General features: G+C 42.7%; 2 protein-coding genes across 2 annotated transcripts; both read left to right on the top strand.

Annotated features, from left to right (window-relative positions):
- The first annotated feature begins 168 nt into the window (after positions 1-168).
- samsn1a (SAM domain, SH3 domain and nuclear localisation signals 1a) lies at positions 169-15,368 on the top strand. The gene is made up of 15 exons (XM_076736025.1): positions 169-259; positions 1,680-1,859; positions 2,288-2,334; positions 3,291-3,331; positions 3,703-3,786; positions 4,133-4,227; positions 5,138-5,261; positions 5,914-6,344; positions 10,453-10,533; positions 11,135-11,263; positions 11,724-11,841; positions 11,959-12,110; positions 12,271-12,483; positions 12,902-13,049; positions 14,540-15,368. The coding sequence occupies exons 1-15, from the start codon at positions 236-238 to the stop codon at positions 14,692-14,694; spliced, it is 2,022 nt and encodes a 673-aa protein (XP_076592140.1). The 5' UTR covers positions 169-235; the 3' UTR covers positions 14,695-15,368.
- A 281-nt stretch (positions 15,369-15,649) lies between these two features.
- hspa13 (heat shock protein 70 family, member 13) lies at positions 15,650-20,267 on the top strand. Its single transcript, XM_076734702.1, has 5 exons — positions 15,650-15,805; positions 15,902-16,242; positions 16,737-16,950; positions 17,154-17,321; positions 17,496-20,267. Exons 1-5 carry the CDS (start codon positions 15,781-15,783, stop codon positions 18,074-18,076), a joined length of 1,329 nt encoding a protein of 442 aa, XP_076590817.1. The 5' UTR covers positions 15,650-15,780; the 3' UTR covers positions 18,077-20,267.
- The last annotated feature ends 32 nt before the right edge of the window (positions 20,268-20,299 follow it).

Below are 20,299 nucleotides of genomic sequence, written 5' to 3'. Positions count from 1 at the left end.
CACCAATGATGGGCTTGTTGTCAAGAGTGAGTTCTGCCTCAGATGGTAGAGTAATGGTGGTCCATCTATTGGATTAGTGGAGGGATTTCACTGTGGTATTAATCTGAGAAGACAGCAGGCGGCCCGGGCTGGGCTCACACTGAGCTGTTGTGTCTCTCAGTCTCTGGCTGTCACTCAACCCGCTGTTTCACCTCCATCAGACGCACCAACACGAACAGGACACCTCTCAGCCAACATGAACCTTTTCTGCTTTTCGCTGGTAAGAGACACCCTTTAATTTCTGCATCTACCAAATGAGCTGTGTGCGAGTAGCTGAGGGTTGTGTTAGCATGTGTACATTTGGGGAAATTTGTAGGTTGGTATCGCAGTGTGTCAGCCTCTAAGCTATACATGTATACGTAGTTCTTGTTTGCAGTCACATCATTAACCAACTGAAATACAATAAAAAATATCCTCCTGATATTGAGTTGCTCTTTTTGCACAATCCACATCCCAACTGCCTTTAAATGTAGAAATACCTCTCTGACCTTTATTTGGTTTTCCTTGGATTTACCATCCATGTACTGAGTATGACACAGTAGTACTATAGTTGTGTACTTTAATGTTGTAGTTTATGCGTTTGCTGATGTATTCAGGCAGAAAGTAAGTGAAGCAAATAAGGGTAAAGAGAGGTGTGTGGTGGCAGGCGCACTCGTACGCACAGGTACCACTCACACATATGGTCTCTCAGATGCTGCTGCAGCTGTCACGCTGCACGTGGGCTCAAGGACGCGTATACAGACACTTGTCTTTAGACAGATGTTGGGGATGTTGGCGAATAATCAGGATTATTAATGAACGTCTTGCTACAGTAAACAAGGGCTTGAACAAGGGATTGCACTGATTGTCGCTGTTATTTCACGGCACGTGCACTTCATGTCTTCATGTGCAAACACAAACTCACCCAAAAGATATTTAAACAAATATTTTAAATACATCTAGTTTGGTAATCGCTTTGCACAATGGAGACACAAAGGGGAGTAAATGATACTTAAATGCTTGAATGGGTGAAAAAACATGCGCACATTTAAAGTTTTATGAAAACCGTCTAGAAGGATAATGAAATGATACAATCCAAGGTTGCATCCATAATTCAACAAATAACAACAATTAAGAGCCTGAATAAAGGCAAGTCTGTCCAGTAAGACGTCATCGTACGAGATGGATGAGGAGAGAAACTGGTTATTCGTTCCTAGAAGGAATCCAAACATGCCCAAACCCATTTTAATCCACGCTAAAATTTGCTCTGAGGAATCTCAATCCTCCCCTACATCCATGGCTAACATGCACATTTATTAGAGCCTTGGAGCAGCATAAGCAGCATATCTCTGCAGTCATACCAAATCCTCATCACTTTAACTGTGATGCGTTGTGTCTGTTTCGAAGGAAACAAACAATTATGTGTGCTGTGTTGAACATTTCTTTCAGTTTTCTCAAATTTAGGCTCTGAAAACAACCATTGTTTCAACTTTAAACCAATCTTTACCACATTAAACCTGCTTGATATACACAGTATGCTCTTCATCACAAGTACTCGTCAGACTTAATCCATCAGGATAAATGAAATCCATTCATAAATTGCTGCCAAATTTCAACTGTCTACCACCTTCGTGTTTGTCTGTCTGCCCACATGGCATCAGGAGGGGTCTATGGACAGCCTGTATGAGGCGGTGCAGAGCCCCAGTGACGGTCCACCACCGCCCATCCCCAGCCGCTCCTCCAGCCGCTCATGCAGCCGCTCCTGTAGCCGCTCCTGCAGCCCAGCGGTCCTGCTGGATGACAACACAAAGTGGCGAGGCTCTGGAAGATCGATTTCTATGGTGAGAGGGAAGCATACAGTGTGCACTAAATGTCGAAGATCACACACTTCAGCATGTCCACACACATGCATGAGGTCCACATTATGAATGGTGGAGCCATATGAGCAATCCGGAGCAGATTGTATGGGGTCACTTTTGAGAGGAATTGGGACTTTTGGATTCCCATCTACCAGATTGTACCTATAAAATAAAGCTGATTATTGAAATGACAAACAGATCTAGTTGACAGCTGCTGCTGCTGCTGTTGCTGAGGCCAGACAATTCAGAATTTTTAATTGAAGCTTGTCATCTAAACTAAATGTCACAGATGCCATACAGGTGAAGAATAAATTATTCATAAAATCTATTCGAATGTGATGGAAAATAACTTATTTTGTGCAAGTTCTTTAACACTAACATCTGACTCAAAATGCTTTGTTTTCTTTCAGGAGATGCCTCATATGCACGAGACCAACTATAACAAAAAGAAAAGAAGGTAAGATAACCAGAGACATGGACACAAACATGCAGACATGACATAGATGCTCCAAATCACTTGTTCCTTTACTAATCATGTCATTCTGCCGTAAGCAGACACTGTACTTCTATTAAAAACATTGTGATCCTGCCAGGAATTCAGGTTTCCGTGTGTCCACTGCATAACCGTCTTTCTTTTGTTGGATGTGCGTGCAAACCTCCGTGAAAATCTGCCATGCTCAGTGAAAGGGCTTTCCCCATAGAGTAATAATATGGCTTGAAAGACTCCCTGTTTATTTTCACTGAGGGTTAATACTGTAAATCCCTCCTGCAGCAGAGCAGACGGGCTCTTCAGCGGTGCTCCCCTCCTCATCCCTGTCTTTAGTTCATTTGGTCTGGCCAATACAGCGCTGTATTTTAGAAGAGGGATTGACAGCCCATTAGACACAATTGAAAAAAAGCTTTGTATATATTGTATTGAGTGGTAGAGAATGGTTTTTGAGAAGTAAGGCCCTGTGGACTGTTGGCCCAGCAGAAGGCAGATTATGGCTTTGGGCTAGTTGGACTAATCGGATTCAAGGCCCACCTACTTAGAGTTCCCAGCCTCCTCAATACCTTTACTCCCCTGGCTTTACTCTGAAAGAAACACGACTTTGTGGTCACAGCGTGGTTTCTTGGCCCATGAAAACAGTAGATTCTCTGAGAGGTCCTCTGCACAACAACAATCTGCTTTCTCTCAATGACACTTCAGCTTTTCCCCTCATGTTGGTCATTTATTTGTTCTATGGTCATCTTTTTTTTTTATCTTCTTCATCTTATTTTGTTGTTGCCTTAAGTGACTGTACATTATTTAAACAATCATATCAGTGGGGTTTATGTGGTTTGTAGTTGTCAGACTAAATGGCTGGAAGACATCTACTCAGACACTAAAGGCCACTGTGCAATATTATATTTATTTGTCAATTTTAATTTCAGAACGCATATATCCAAATCAGCATCAGATAATGAAGCACTTGGTGAGTACAAACAGTCTCCTTGTATTTTGTTAATGCTGGATTAATTCAAAGATGTGCATAGGTTCAGAGATTTGATAGCAGCAAGAACGTAAATGGACAGAATGTCCAAGTTGGACTCAGTCCCTGTGTTCCCACCCATGCATTCACCTTCATCATAAACCATCAGAAAGGCTACAATAAAATAATTCACCTTTTTCACAGCACCTAAGAAAGTACTGTTGTCTATTATTTAGATTCAAATCTCCAATAACCTGCCAGTCTTTGACTCAGAAAATGATTTAATTCAGTCTGATGTGACTCTGTGGCCTCCTTTCACCCTGACTTTTCACTTCAAATCCTCAATATTTGTGATTTGTCTCCCCTCACGGCAGATAACCCCGGCTGTAATACTGCAGTCTGGCAGCCGTCCAAGAGCCGGGAAGATTTAGTCCACATCACCAACAATCACAATGAAGGTAAATAGGAAATAAATAGGTTAAGCTCATGCCAACGTTCATTTGGACTCCCAGCATGATGTCTGAAGACGATGGCTGGGCTTCCCAACCAGTTCACCACCACAATCGGAAACTATTTTATTTAATAATGTTACACAAATTGCAATGATCGTACGTGATGTTAAACACAAAGCAGTGGTAGGCCTTTTCGAACTGCTGTGATTGGATGCTGTAACTTTGAAAGATATCCTCTTGATTTGATTAACTCGGACTGTCCAAGCCTCATGCTGGCTTCACATACACTTTTGGAATACATTTGTAAGGAGGACTGTGGACATATATATTGTAATATCTTGTGTCCCTGTAGAGACGAGGAAAACTAAACACAGAACAGAAACCAAAGAAGGGAAAGGAGCTCATCATGCTGGCACAAAGAAAAAGGAGAAACCGCCCTCAAGCCAGGTGAGAATAGCAGAGAACAGTCCTTTCAGCCAGCTTCACTTAATAGAAATCTCACTCAGCAGATATTTTCATGCAAACATGAAATGAAATCCTTTAGTGCTTCTCTTAAAGTACATGTGGCATGTGGCCTTTATATGTCTGCACTAAATAAAATTGATTCCCAACCTGATGTTTGAGCAGCATTACAGTGAACCTCTTGCTGCACCATTAAGATGCGAGCATATTTGCAGACTCATGGTCACATGACCATTTTGAGTCATCTTAGGAGTTTCAAACTCCCACCTGCTTGCGACAGCCTCTGGTGGCCTAAATGGCACAATTGTTTAACTCAAATGCTGACTGGGTTTTAACATAGTGCAGATGGTCCACAGAGGGTACTGCTCCCTGTGTAATCTCTGGGCCACATGGCAGAGAGATGTGAATACAAGAGGAGGACTGTTTGTGTGTCTGTATCTGTGTTTTGGGTGGGGAGGGTTTAGAGGCCTCATGCCAGGTCACCCAGTGCCCATTCTGACTAATGCCCATCATAGTGAGAAGCAAACAAAACAGAGCTTGCCAGTAGTGGATCAGCAGCGGCTCTCAGCACCTCACAATGTGCTAAAAGAACCAGTGACCCAAATGGGATTTGGTAGAAGATACTGTGCTTACCCATTTCGTACATAACCATCAAAAACACAGCTATAGTTCTGTGTGGCAAATCAGTGCTTTGAGCTAAATGTTAAACATCAGCATGCTAACACACCAAAATGACAATGCTAACATGCAGAAGTTAAGTAGGAGAACCGTTTAGCATGTTCATCATCATGTTAGCATGCAAACATTTGCTAATTAGCTCTAAAAACAAACTTCAGATGACGTGGATAGGATTTTAGGAGTTTGAGTATAAGTGTTGTGTGTTCCATCTCTCCAGAGTGTTCATGCCAATGGTTCGGCGATAGAGTCTAAACCTGCTGTCAAAAGAAACCAAAAGCCCGGAAAGAAATCAGGTGGAAAAAGCGTGAAAGAGGGGTCAAAGAAAAGTCACAATGCCACAGGTGAGACCAAGTTCAGCAAGATGCTGTCCCCCCACTGCCTCGGTCACACTGACTTCTCTATCATCTGTATGACTCAATGACCAAGCTAAAAGTCCAGAAGCAACTCCAGTTCATGACTTTTCTCTTCTGATGAATTCTGAAATTTACTTCTGCTTTAAAGTGTTGCAACACCTTCAGTGTAGGTGTCTGCGGCGTCTCAGCGGGCCACACAGAGCGCTGCTTCACAGCAAACAAGCATCCGCTCTCAAAGTCAGAGCTGCAAGAGCTCTGTTGGTCTGTTTGGCCACTTTCATATACCATCCTACTCACTTTCCGGTCCTGCTTCGAACAAAACCACTGTCTGGTCTCACATAAGATCTCCTTCAACTAGTAAAGCCATTTCCAGTGCAAAATGCCTCTACACTGTCTTTGTTTGTGAATTGTACATGTCTAAAGAGACTAAACAGATGTGTGGCGATGGTGTTATGACACCCAGTGGTGAGAGCACATGCAGAACTGTGAATCACTCTCTGCTGTAATGAACAGATTTGATGTAGCAACACTCAAAATGACGCAGAAGTCTGATTGCAGAAAGAGGTTGAATAAGACTTCCGCAGTCTTGATATCAAATGTAAGTTTTTAATTCAAATTTTTTTTCTGTCTTCTCTGTCAGTGCACTCCCCACCATGTACTATGAGCCCACCCGTGAGACCCCACTATCTGGACGTGCCATACAGGCCAGACAGGAGACCTTATGTGGGCAAGTCCTCTACCCTTCCTGCTCAGGAGAACACAACCCCGGGCCGATGCACAGAAATGGCCACCCTCCCTGGTGGAGCGACACCCACCCACACCCACCACCAGCGCTGGAGCAACCCAGGTGACAGCAGTGCTGCCTGGGGGACCGTCCAGCACACTTGCCGCAGGCCGCTCACAGAATATCGCGTGTACTCCCATGACTTCCCCATGCCCCGTGTGAAGGAGTGGGAAGGAAGACAGCAGCAAGGGACAGCCCAGGACGGCAGCTTGAAACAGGACCATAAACCCCAGATTCCCCCAAAGGTGCCCAGATCAATCACAGATGTGGATCTGTCAGAGCCAAATGTAAGTTCCTGCTGGGGGATATGTCTTTTTGAGAATGCTCTGGGTCAGTGCTGGGACAACTCTGATGCTTTTATTGCATTATGCAGATTTACTCTTCAGAGATGCTTAGTGCAGCTGTATTTTTGCAGCACTGATAACCATGCAGCTCGAAAGTAGTATACGGCTAAAAGTAACCTTAACATAACCTTTTCTTGTCTTTGTTATGCCTTTGTGATGTCTTGTGCCCCACCTGCTCCTACAGTGTCCTTGAATGGGTCTTGTAAGGATACTGAACTACAATATCAAACAACTTTGGTATCATAATTTAGCTTCAGTGGAAGGTCTATGTTGTCCGACCATCTGAGGGAGAAATCTGTGGGATTCAGTCGTTAATTTATTTCTAAATCAATCTCAGACTGTGCCGTTGGGATTTTTTCTTTGCAGTCAGTTGCTGTTGAATATGCAAAGTTCAGTGGTCCCTCAGTGCTAATACCAGACAATAGTGCAGATTGACCTTAAGGTCAGCGCCTTTGCGTGCACTTGACATCTCTGAGCATAAGACCTCTGCTGATACTCAGTGAGCACGTGCAGTGAGCGCCCTGTGTGACACAGAGCAGTTGTTGAGGCTTAACATGACTTGGGAGACAATTATCTACGATGAAAAGGTTGATCTGGTGTCAGGATTACAAGATCCCTATGGATCTATAGTGACATTGGTTCTTGGAGATAAAATGTTGGACATGAGGTCTCTTAAGAGTATAGCCTGAGATGTGTTGAGGTTAGGACTCTTCCTTTATGCTTCCTCTTTAATGGCCTCATAGCTTTCTTAGGAGGTCAGGAAAGACAAAACACAAAAAAACTCAACAAAGTCCATTTTCCTTTGCTCACTTTTAAATTTACAGTAACTATTTTACCTTATACCATGATGAGATTCTAAATATGCCATACATTTACAGTTTTTGCTCTAATGTACATATACTTGCTATATTTTAGAAAATCCCAATTCTATCCTCTTGGAAATCTAACCAATAATCCTCGCCCAATGTTTATTTCAACAAAGATCAGGTGACTTTTTCAAATGGTAGATATCTCATTTTGAACTCTTCAGATGAACAACTGCCTCTCCAGGGAGCCTCTGAAGTCATAGATTAGAAGCCTTAATCTGGATTGACAGGAGTTTACGGCTGATTGCAAGCCGTGGGATTAGGCAATGGTTTTGTCAGTAGAATTCCCTTTCTTCAAACTCCTGCAATGTTAACACAGCGGCAAATCCCCACATGGCCACATCAAAGCAACAACTAGTAGTAATGTAGGATTCTCTGGAGAGTCAAAACTGCCTCTCAAACTCCATCCACACGCTTGAAAATGAACATCCCATAACCATTCCTGTACACTGGGCACCTATGTGCTGCAGAATTTAACTGCACAGCAGGTGTTAACAAACAACAAGGTCAGCAATGCTGATCAATGTTGAATGAACTGCTGGTGGTCAAGACTTATACATACTGAACTCAAGAAAACACATGCAAACGGACGAAACACGATCAAGAAAACATCTTCACACATGTACTGCAGAAACTCACACAACAGCCAAATGCAGATATAAACTGCAAGTAGCACAGACAAAAACATTTTGTTCCCAGGGGACACAAAAAAGTGATGAACCCTGCTGGGACACACTTGTTGATGCCATTGTTCGTGACTTCTGAAGTTACTGAGCCCAGTGTTAGTATGTGTCAGAATTAGTTGCTTGTCTTTGGTCAGATTATTTGAACTGGCAGGCGAATACTAAGCAAAAGGCTAAGGCTAAGGTTAACAGCAGATCGGAATCATAAAAAATAAACCAAAAAAACTCCAACACTGCTGACGAGTCACCGACTTCAATAACTTCAACAGTCAAAGCATGTGCCATCCGGGTTCATCACTTTTTGCCATCTCCAGAAACACTTCTGTTGTCGTCTGTGCTATTTGGAGCGCGTCTCTGTATTTGGCTGTGTTGTCAATATTTGTAGCACGTTTGTCTTTTCAGTTGTGTGTATTTGCAGTGCATGTGTTGTCAAATTGATGTAGATGTTTTCTTGATTTTCATGTGTTTTATCTATTTGCATGTGTTTTCAAACTCTCTGCCACCATAGATGTGCTTTAATTTTTTCCACAAAAGTAGGGAGGCCATGTTTTGATAGTTAAAGTGGTTATTTAGTGATTTTTAACCCTTATCAAAAACTGAAAATGGACTATAGACGTGTAATTTTACAGTAAAGTGTTTCTAAGACGTAAAATGAAGTGTATCCACCTCCGTGTTGAGAGCAGAGACACACCGGAAAGTGTTGCGACACAGCAAACTTGCCACTTTCAGCTGTTCCTCTGTCATACATCAGCACTTCCTCAAAAGTGTTCACCCCACATTAAGAAATGAATGCAAAAGTGTGATTACTGCTGCATCATTTACCATAACCAAGTTCCTGTTTGCTATTAAAGGGACATTTTGAGGAATATTGAACTCAAAATTGATTTGATTGACACATTTTGACCTTTTTATGTGTTGTCTTTATATTTCTTCTTACCATTGAACAATGGAAAAAAACACACAAACAAACAACAGCCAGCTTTTACCACAAAGTTAACGGACATGTAGGGTAAGTGACAAGTACGTAACATTACAGCCCAACTCTGAGTGAGCAAATCAACCACATTAATGGAACACAGTAGCAGATATGACACAAACCTATCCCAACCGGAGACAAATATCTTCTAAAAAAAACAGACCACAAAAAGAAACCCTAAATACAGCCGTTCCTGGAAGTGGTTCTCAATGTTTTCATTGAGCAGGCCACAAAATGCACACTTAAGCACTTGTATTTTTGCCTTTGAAAGCGATACTGCTACAAGAGACACAATGCCAATTGCCTCACATCCTGTGTGCTGTAAGGAAGTGGTCCAGCCAGCCCATCAGACAGGCAGCTATAGTTAACACTTCACTGTCAGAGGAGTTGGGTGAAGACAAGAGAGGTGCAAGGACTGAGATCTGACAATAACCTTAAAACAGGAGAAAATGTTACAGAGGGCAGCCTCCAATGTGTCAGACAAAGGAAAGAGCAGCAAGCCGAAGGTAGGTGAAAATCTAAGAGAAATATAAGTTTATAGGATATGCCAAAATATGACTTTTGACACAGTCGCTTCAAAAATGACCAATGTTCTCAAGAAACTGAGCTAGTTGATAATTAAAAGTAATAATAAAAGTTGTAGGTGAAGGTAATGTATACCATCTTTTAAATTAGCATTTATTTTTTTAAAGAATGAACACTGATTAAACACAAAAAAGACTACTTGATCTAAGTTTTGGCTCACTTTCATACAAGAAAAATACAAGAACACAAAGAACTAAAATTAGGAGGAAGGATGTAGCTTCAAAGTGTAAACTGTCAATTCTGCTGCTGTATTTGTAGACAGTGGAGCAAAATGTGGGCCTGGCAGACGACGCTGCATTAAATCAATCCACAGAGGGCCCTCTAGGAGTATGGAGCTCATATTTAACCAGGATTTCTAGGGATTATTCATTTATATAATTATTTTGGAGCTCTGCTGAGAGATTATAATGACTTTTAGTTTTATGAAAAATTGGAGAAAAAAAAGGGGAAAGAATTAAAACAGAGTCGGAGCAAAGCCAGTGTGAGTGCATGTCGCCAGCGTCGTGAGGACAGACACAACAGTTTTATTCATGTGTTTATCTACTCATTTTGAATGCTGACAGGATTGCTGCCACATGAACTACAATGTGATTGAACACATGACCACAAATGCACCACATTTTTTACAAGCTCTCATTTTGAAACTCTCCTGTAACGGATTGAACATTTGCTGTATATGCATACATATATACACAGTAGGCTTTCCTGAATAGACAGTATATGAAGAAGACGCCTGAATCCACCTGAAAGCTTCTATCAGTTGTTGTCACTGAGATCCACGCGAGTTGTAACGTGAAGATGCAGCAGGTTTTTTAAGGATTTTTGAGCAGCTTGCACAAGGACTCACAAGTACAAAGACTTGATGTTATTTAATGCTGTTAAACCTTGCTACACAAATGGTGCCAGCTGTCTGTAAGTCTGTCTTTCAATCCTCCACACAGCGCTCCACAAGCTTTGGCAGGTTCGAGGGCCTCAGACATCACTCATCACCAGCCAAACCAGAGGAAAATGGAACAGCTACGGTTTGTAGATTCGTTTTCATCTCATTTTCATGTGCATAAGGGTAAAAAAATGTCACATAGTAACAAGAATGATAGCTGTGAAGGGTCAATGATGTACTAAGTGGCCATGTAAAGCATGTGTTAAGGATCTGCATAAGGAGAGCTGAATATATGCACACATACAAACATTTGCAGCCATGGTGCTGCAAGATGTTTTATCTTAAAATTATGATGTTGGAAAATAAACTTCATGCTGGGAAAAAACCCTTTGCTGCACAGGAAGTGGTGCATGCTGCTTTATGTTTATGGAACAGAAGTACAAATTGTGAGGACATGGGAGAAACATGAGGAGCCAAGTCGAAATGTACTTTTTTAAAAAAAATGTCACAGATTTCCTCTCTTGATTCCTCAGTGCCCTGCCATGTTGTTACACCGACAGTTTTGTTGGGGTGTGTGTGTGTGTGTGTGTGTGTGTGTGTGGTTGTGTACTATTGTACTATACTGTTTCATGTTTTTATCCTTTGTCAAGCACCTTGTGTTGCATTTTTATGTATGAAAGGTGCTATACAAATAAAGTTTGATTGATTGATTGAGATGTGCTAAACCATCTTTCTCTCCACAGCTCGCAGAAGAATGTGAGAGTCTGGACGCAAACAAATCAGCTGGACTTGGGAAGAAGATGAAGGCAATTTCACTGACCATGCGCAGAAAAATGGGCAAAAAACACGCCAAGTCTTTCTCTGAGGAGACTGTGAGTCACCGGAAAATAGGCACACACACCCACACATACACCCACACACATGCACACATACATAACACCTACTTGTTAATTAATTACTATCAGCTAATGGCGATAAAGCTGTAGATAATTCATACACATAAGTTAGTAATTCAAGGGTATAGATTACAGGTAGGCTTCAGTTACAGCGAACATGTGCTGTTTTCTCAAGAGTTGCTTATCGCTGTCATCTCTCATAAACCCACATCCTCAAATATGACGCTGTTGGCAATATTTGATGCTCACCACGCAGAATTACATCGAAAAGTGGCTTGCTGTGTGTACGTGATTTACTCTAATGCAGATGAATAGATAAAATGACACACTTGACAAACAGTTTGCACACTTGGGCCCATTTTAAATGATTGATTGAAGATCATTAGGTTTGTATTCTATGACATGACTGTACATCTTTTCATTTTTTTCCTCCCAGGGTGATGACACAGACAAAGACCCAGAGGCAGAGACGGAGAGTGGCCCTCCGGCTGAGAAAAACTCAGCAAAGACAAGCAACTCTTTAGAGAGCCTTTACAGTGGCCAGAGCTCCTCTAGTAAGCATCTGCACACACTGCATACAGGCTGGACCAAAGAATGCTGGGAGTCAGTGGATTCGTATGAGTTACAGTCCAGCAGTAACAATGCATTGTGTTGCGTTTTTGTGGGTTCAGGTGGTGTGACCAGTGAGTCCAACGGTTCTGGAAAGAGAGACAGTCTGAGGCTTGAGGAGGACGGCTCCTACCAGGGACAGTTCTGCGGCAGAGCTCGCGTCCACACAGACTTCGTTCCCAGCCCGTATGACACAGATTCTCTCAAACTCAAGGTAAGATACATCAGTGTTTGCGTACAGTGCCGCTGAATGTTGCGCAGCAACAATAAGGCCCTTTCCACTGAGGCGCTAATGTAAACGATTCTTTGAAGAGATAAAGATAAGTGTCATCTTCATAATTACTCACTCATTAATCACTATGCTGTTTCCCCAGGTCGGTGACATTATCAACATCATCAGCAAGCCTCCGATGGGCATCTGGACAGGCATGCTAAACAACAAAGTAGGCAACTTCAAGTTCATCTACGTGGACATTGTGGTGGAGAAAGAGGAAGAAGAGGAAGCTCCCAAGATCAGACAACAGAAGCTGTGCAAAAGACCTCGGCCCAAAACCTTAGTGGAGTTACTGGAGCGACTGAATCTCGAGGTGAGGGCAGGATCCACTCACCTGAGGTCATTCACGTGTTTTGTCTTGTTTTCAGATGGTTATGATCATAACAAGAAAGCAGTTGAAATAGTAATCAGTCAACTCTCCAGTTTGGCGTCTTACAAGAGCAGGAACTCTGAATCTCTGTAAACCTCATCGAATATTCAAGGGAGGTTAAACCAGGCATGAAATGTGACTTTCATATCTCAACCTCAAAGACGCTTGCAGGTGAAAGAGCTGACATTATCAATCCTTTGTTCTCTGACTTGAAGCCAGTGCCTTACCGTTGTAAACACTGTGCACCACACATGATCTGAAACTTGGTGAAAGGTGAATGTGTACATCACTGGTGTTTTCCCCCCAAAAACGACATATATGTTGATGCTAATGAAGACAGCCGCTGTTGTTGTTGTTGCAGGAGTATGCCTCTGCCTTGCTGCTAAATGGCTACCAGACAGTGGAGGACCTGCTGCACCTGCAGGAGAAACACCTGATAGAGCTGAACGTCAAAGACCCCGAGCACAGACGCAGGCTTCTCGCTGCTGCTGAGTGCCACTACACAGAAGGTTAGGAACCAAGCAGTGCCTATATTAAGAACAATCAACAACACTTCATCTTAGAAAATCACTAATGACTGCTTCATTAAATGGTGACACTGTGAACTAAAACCCTGTTAAAGTTATTAATGACTGGTGGAATGTGGATTCCCGTAACCTGCAATCATCTGCTAATTAACACAAGTTTAATTGTGTCATGGTGGAGTCGTGGTTAAGATGCATCTGCAATGTCCCCATGTCTCCTGTCAGTAAGACTCTATACACAATAAATGCACACAGATCTGGAATTATTGCTCTCCAGCTTCTAACCAGCGTAAGTAAATCAAGTCAGCACTATGTGGTTGAGTGTTTTTGCACAGTAATCAAAGTAATTCTGATTAGATGTGACACACCCGTGTGAGCTGACGCACCTGTAACAAGGGTTGTTTATATCACTTTCAAGTTACAAAAAAGCTTTAGTGGCAGTCAAACAGAAAAAACCTAAAACTCACCTAAAACAAAGGTAATTATTTAAGTTTAACATAAAGAAAAATACAAAAATGAAAGTGTATTTTTGTCGGCCATTGCTGCCTGTCACCCATGTGGTTGGGAATTATTTACTAATTAATTTCTGCTGGTGAATATAAAGGTTTTTTTTTATTCTTGATTAAAATGTAGAACAAGCTGAGATGTTTTCGCCTCACAGAACAGAAATACATCCTGCACGCAGTGAGAGGCTTATCAGTGATTTCCTGTTACTCAGATAGAAAGTGCTTAATGGAGCAGAAGGTGTTCCTGTAATCTGATGTCTTGAAGCAGAAGGCTGATTATCGCAGATCCTACATGAATGAAAACAAAACTGCTTTCCAGTGTGAAAAGGGAACAACATTGACTGGCAACTTTTGGTCATCGTGCTCAGGTTTCATTGCAACCGTGAACAAGGTAAATTAAACGGCATTGTAATTTGTCTGTTTTGGTGACAGTTTGACTAAAACAGATGGCAGCGGCTGCAGCGTGACCCTGCCAAGCCTGTTGACTCACATGAGAAGCCAGTAATTTAATCAAGCCGAACTCCATTAGGTTAGTGGTTTGGCAACCTGGACATGAGGATTAGTGACTTCCATCAGTGAAGTAGAAATATGAAAGAATGGTGGAATATTTTTACTCTGCGAGAGAGTCAACGAGCACAATTTGAGGTGTTGTACCTAAAAGAAGATTTGTTTTCTGCTGCTGTTTGCTGGGGCACACCTGCAGAAGTTATTTCAGTATTTGGGTCATTTGGCCACACAGCCACACATCGTTCTATTTTCTCTTTTACTTTAGCAATGACAACAACCTTTCCTCTTTTAAAATAACCTGTCATAGCAATAAATATTTAAATGTCAAAGAGCATCAGGCATTTGAACATGGGTTCATTTCCAGAGATGGGAGCACATATTTTCAAAGTCTGTAATGTGGTTGGAAACAGAAACCTGTAATATTTGACATTTGATTGATTTGCATTTGCTTTGTGGTCGCAGGTGACGATGTCAGGGAGGTGAAGGACCACATATCCACCCACAGCCTACAGGAAGTAGACAGCGACTGTCCCAGAGACTCTGGCTGCTTCATCCCATCTGAATGCTCAGACAGCAAGGAGGAATCGGAGCAGCTCACAGACACGGTGGATTCTTAGTGTGATTGTTTGTCAGATGGATGCTTTGACATTTGGAATTCAGAGTTCTTGTGACAATTTTCCCTTTGTTGTCTCAAAATGTCATGTTAATAACCCTTAGCCACAAGTCTGCCTAATGTAGAAGCTTTTTAAAAGTGTGATATGTATAGGAAAAAGAAACAACCAGTGTTCTAAATGTCATCTTATCCATGTGTCACTTTATCAAGATAGTAAAAAACTGTAAGATTCTACGTTTTTTTTTTTTAAATGTTGTTGAAAAGGTGACATTTCATTGATTAAACGTCACTTGTATTTATTGCATTCTGAATCATTCAGTGTTTTCCCATATAAAGCCTTTATTTATCACATCTGCATCATGTTGACCTGTCTCATAAAATCCAGTCTCATCTCAGCATTCTGGGTAATCTTGTGTTCCCTATGAATTACTGTTTGTATGGGTGAACGGATGGTTTTGAATGGGTTGGAACATATTCAGATCTTGCCTATAATGTATGCTGTACAGGAAAACGTGTGTTATCTGAACAAGCGCGTTTGTCTGTGTGTGTGTGTGTGTGTGTGTGTGTGAATGAGAGCGTGAGAGAGCCTGCGTGTGCCCTCTTGTGAAAGTCAGCATTCAGCTGTTTTCACAACTTTTGTAAATAAAAACAAAGAAATAAAATGTTTTTTTCTTGTCAGTTTGATTTTTCTTTGTCTACTTCAATTTTATTTAGATTAATTTCTTTCGCTATTTTTATTTTTATTTTAAATTTTATTATTATTTTTACATCAGCTGCCCTGGCTCCTCCTGGTTGGCTGAATACACATTACGTCACTAAACTTTCGTCCACGTCCATGTCGCACGCGTTGACGGGAAGTGAAGTACAAAGCTAACTATCCGTTGCGTCGATTGTGTGTGCCGTATACTACATTTCCCAGTACCCACGAGGAGCAATGCAATGCAGACGTGTATTTTGTTGGTAGTGTCAAAACTTCCTGTTTCGCATCATCCAGTTGTCAAAGCCGGACATCATTTAACCGCAGCTTGAACAATTTTATCGACGTTGTGTGAAATTTGAGCGGTGGCTGACTTCGCAACGGTGTGTTACGATGTCGGGGGAAATTTCAATGATTGGTAAGTTGAATGACAATTACTCCGGCGAGTGGATGCTAACATTTAAGCTAACCGGTTAGGTCCACCTGTAATGCGCGTGCTGTTACTGTGCCACAGGTTCGGTGATCCTGGCCCTGTTCCTGGCTGGTTATCTGGGCCAGCAGTACTTACCGCCCCCTAAACCCAAAGTAATCGGCCTGGACTTGGGCACCACCTTCTGCTCTGTCGGCGTCTTCCACCCGGGCAGCGGGGAAGTGGAGGTGGTAGCAGATGAGGAGGGGAGGAAGAGCATCCCCAGCGCCGTCTCATTCACCACCACTGCGGTGCTGGCTGGACATGAAGCCGTGGAGCTGGCCGACAGCAACCCTCAAAACACCATCTACGATGCCAAGAGGTTCATCGGGAAGGTATTTGAGCCGGAGGTCCTGGAGCAGGAGAGCGCTCGGTACCCGTTTAAGGTGGGTCCTTGCCGGGGCTGGCTGAGCTGACTGTGGGCTTCGTTTTGTTACTGCAGAACGAGTGATTTCTGTGGTGGCAGGCTCCATCAGCTGTAGGGGATGTTTTTTTTTTTTTTTTTTTTTCCATTAAGTCTTATTTTTAGAGGAATGAGCATTTGACCAGTCCTGCATTTGTAATCTCTTTCTTTCTTTCTTTTTTCAAGATTTTCTTTTCATAAGGGTGCAGCTGTGCGTTTATACACGGAGATAATGCAGTAAAAACAGATGATCTTACAATCCCTTTTGGCCGTATGCAAGACGCACAGTTTGAGTTTAAGCATGCATTATATGTAAAATGGCATGTTCTATCTGAACCATCATTTAGACTCATAGAAGAATCAAGATTGTGGTCAATTTTCCCCTGATGAACTTGACTTCACTCCACTTATATAAACCATTTTCAATTGGTCCAATCTAATCCTCACTTCCGTTGTTTTTCACCGCCCCTCTTCCAGGTGATTAACAATAATGGAAGTGCAGAGTTCCTGGTCTCCACCAACCATACCTTCACTGTCAGCCCAGAGTTCATCGGCTCCAGGCTGCTGCTGAAGATGAGGAAGATGGCGGAGCGGCAGCTGGGCGTGCCCATTCAGAAAGCTGTCATCTCTGTGCCCGCAGAGTTTGACGAGAGACAGAGGAACTACACCATCAGGGCCGCCAGCCTTGCCGGTCACTTCCCTCTCTTATATTAAGCTGATGTTGGATGTGCTTTGTGCATTTTTATACTTTCATATAATAAAGTTAAATTTAAATTTGAGCTAAATATGAGCTACATTTCCTGACATCTTTCTTCCCAAAAAGCATTAAATACACACTCTGCATGCACTACATGAGTAATATATGTAACGTGTATTATGTCCTCCGTCTTGCAGGCCTCGAGATCCTGCGTGTGATCAACGAGCCCACGGCTGCAGCCATGGCCTACGGCCTGCACAAGGTGGATGTGTTCAATGTGCTGGTGGTCGACCTCGGGGGAGGAACCCTGGACGTTTCTCTGCTCAACAAACAGGGAGGCATGTTCCTCACCAGAGCCATGGCAGGTAATGTGTCTCACTGCTTCAACAAGGAGAGACAGGAGCTGATATGAGGCCACTGTAGTCTCTGCCTTTTGTCTCGCAGTTCACATCCCACCCCCAGGTATAAACTGTCATTTTATTCTGTGCTCTCCTCTTCATGATTGAATGGTTGATAATAATGTGGTATTTTTCCGGCAGGGAACAACAAGCTGGGCGGTCAAGACTTCAGCCAGAGGTTGCTCCAGTTCACCACAGAGCGAGTCCGACAGGAGTTTGGCGTCCCACCCACTCTCAAAGAGGACATCCACCGTCTCCGACAGGCCGTGGAAGCTGCCAAGATCAACCTCACCCTCCACCCCAGCGTCACCATCAGGGTGCCCCTGCACCTTCACACCCACGACAGCTCCGAGTCCCCGGAAGGCTCCGCTCCCGCTCCCGTTCTCTTCCAGGCCGTGATCACTCGCGAGCTGTTCGAGGAGCTCAATGAGGACCTTTTCCAGAAGATCCTGGCTCCTGTTGAGACCGTGCTCACGGAGGGCCACCTGGAGAAAGAGGATGTGGATGAGATCGTTCTGGTCGGTGGGTCCACCAGGATACCACGGATCAGGAGGCTGATCAGCGAGTACTTTGGGAAGCAGCCCAACACGTCCGTAGACCCTGACCTGGCTGTGGTCACAGGTGTGGCCATTCAGGCTGGCATCATGGGCGGCTCCTGGCCTTTACAAGTGAGCGCCATAGAAATCCCCAACCGACACCTGCGCAAGACGAACTTCAGCTAATCATTATCCAGGTCGTTTATGGAGATAAAAGTGATGCCACAGAGACTTGTTGCTGATTCCTGTTTTATGCTTTTCTTATGTGCATAATTGAAATTCTGCTGAAGTGAAACAAATGACCAACAAAAGGCCCTGTCATCTGAATGAAGACAAGCAAGATACTCAGGTTTTTTAACTCATCTTGTCTGTGAAAGGGGGCGGTAGAAGAAAGAAAAGCGATGATCATGGTTTGAAACATGCTAAAATTCCTCTTTGAGGCACAGCGACTGACGTCATCAGCAGAGGTGAACGGTCTGGTTGTGTTTAAAGAGACAGCTGCTCGCGTTCAGCAGAAACACCAGTGACAAACTGATGAAATGTGAATCAGAAGCCTCTCACAGGGTGACATCTTCTCTCATGTATCTACTGATCCATTCAGCTTCATTGATGATGCTTATTCATGGTAGATACTTCGATGGTGTTCAATTCAGGGAACAGCCACTCCTTTAATGGACTAACCAGTACATCTTCAGCTATTTATTTATTTATTCCCAAGAACTGTGTGGCTGTGTGTGTATGTGTTCTGGTGTATTGCAGGCCTTTAATGTGTTTTTACATCTTTCCATCAAAGGCTGACAAACAGTGTGCCTGTTCAGAAAGCTGCTATATTGTTTGAATGGTGGCACAGAGGTGATCTACTGCACCCTAGTGGTTCAGTCAGAGGGCCTGGTCCAGGTCCCGGAAATGCTTTGTCACAGTCATGATTTTATGTCCGCTGGGAGTCACACAGACGGAGGGAGACCTCAATGTCAGGATGCAGTTATGCACAATTCATTTCAAACAAATTCACTGCAATATAGACGACTCACCTCATAAATAAATGTTTTACCGTAAAGTACAGACTCTTAAGAGATGAAGGTGCATGTTGGAGAAAGCCTTAATGTTCTCACAGTACTGTAAATCTTTAGTCATTCACCCCTCACTTTGAATAAAACACAGACTGTGTTATTTGCAAGTTGACAGAGGAGCTCAGTGCTGCACTTTGAGGACTTCCACTTGTTGGCCAACGTTTTTTTTTTGTGCAATAGTGCTTATTTAAAAAGCAATGTCTTATGTTGAAGCACACACTTCAAATGTTTGCGCTGCATATCAGACTTACAACTCAGATTCCAAAAGAAGTTTGGACGCTGTGTAAAACAAATAAAACACAATGGGATCAGTTTGCTAATCCTTGTTGACATAACTGAAAACAGTACAAGGACAACATACAGAGAGTTTTGTGTCATCAGTGACATTGATATGAAACCAGTACGTTTCAAACAACTTGGGACAGGAGCAACCAAAGACTGGGAAAGATGTGGAATGCTCCAAAAACACCTGTTTGGAACATTCCACAGGTAATCAGGCTCATTGGTAACAGGTGAGAGTATCATGATTGGGTATGAAAGCGAGGATGGAGCGAGGTTCACCGCTTTATGAACACATGATTGTGCAAAGGATGCTACTACATGGACTCAGGAACACTTTGTAAACCTGCTGTTGGAAAAAAACAGTTTGCAAATGTCGCAACTTTTTTGGAATCTGGGTTGTCGGTACAACAGTTTGCTTTTGCTTTTGTAGCTTGAGGTCAACTCTGGTCGTCCCACAGGAGGACGAAGCGTCGCTTACTGGTGCCTTGTGTATTTCATACTGTATTTGTGGTGATGAGAGAGATATTTAATAATTTTGTGTGTAGAAAAAAATGTTTCGCCTGCTGTTGTTCTGATGGGCAGAAGGCTGCTTAACACACATCAAGTATGAACAGTTGATTTCTGTCTTTGGAAACCCAGAACTCTGAGTCTCTGAAGCAGACAGTCCAGCATCATGAACGTTAACGACCAAGCACTAAACCAACCTGCATTCCTTTTGAAAGCATCATTTCTTTTTGCCAAATGTCATTCATGAGTAGGTGTATTTTCCTTTATCATTTTCCTTTCCAAAACTTGTATTCCTCATGTTGGAAGAGATGAAGCAAATACGAGGCAATGCTCTTTGCCTGTGATACTGTGCAAGCCGTCAGTCCTTCTTGAAACAGGCAGAAACAAACTTTGAGACTAGGATCTATTTTTGTATCACTTACTCACTGTCCGAGTCCAGCCACCTAAAAAATGACAAGGAAGTTTAACTGTTACATTCTACTTTTCAGCCAATTAAAACTCGATTTTTCAGCTCCTTCACTGTGTGTTTGTCTTGAGCAAAAGTCAAACT

This window comes from Chaetodon auriga, chromosome 7, assembly GCF_051107435.1.
Source record: "Chaetodon auriga isolate fChaAug3 chromosome 7, fChaAug3.hap1, whole genome shotgun sequence".
NCBI lineage: Eukaryota > Metazoa > Chordata > Actinopteri > Chaetodontiformes > Chaetodontidae > Chaetodon > Chaetodon auriga.
The sequence above is the reverse complement of the archived record's forward strand: the minus strand, read 5'-3'. Positions and strand labels throughout refer to the sequence as shown.

Coding starts and splice junctions, on each gene's coding strand:
- samsn1a (XM_076736025.1), top strand. CDS start 236: ATGAACCTTTTCTGCTTTTCGCTG. Junction 4,228..5,137: donor AGAAACCGCCCTCAAGCCAG/GTGAGAATAGCA, acceptor CCATCTCTCCAG/AGTGTTCATGCCAATGGTTC. Junction 5,262..5,913: donor GAAAAGTCACAATGCCACAG/GTGAGACCAAGT, acceptor CTTCTCTGTCAG/TGCACTCCCCACCATGTACT.
- hspa13 (XM_076734702.1), top strand. CDS start 15,781: ATGTCGGGGGAAATTTCAATGATTG. Junction 15,806..15,901: donor GGGGGAAATTTCAATGATTG/GTAAGTTGAATG, acceptor ACTGTGCCACAG/GTTCGGTGATCCTGGCCCTG. Junction 16,951..17,153: donor CAGGGCCGCCAGCCTTGCCG/GTCACTTCCCTC, acceptor TCCGTCTTGCAG/GCCTCGAGATCCTGCGTGTG.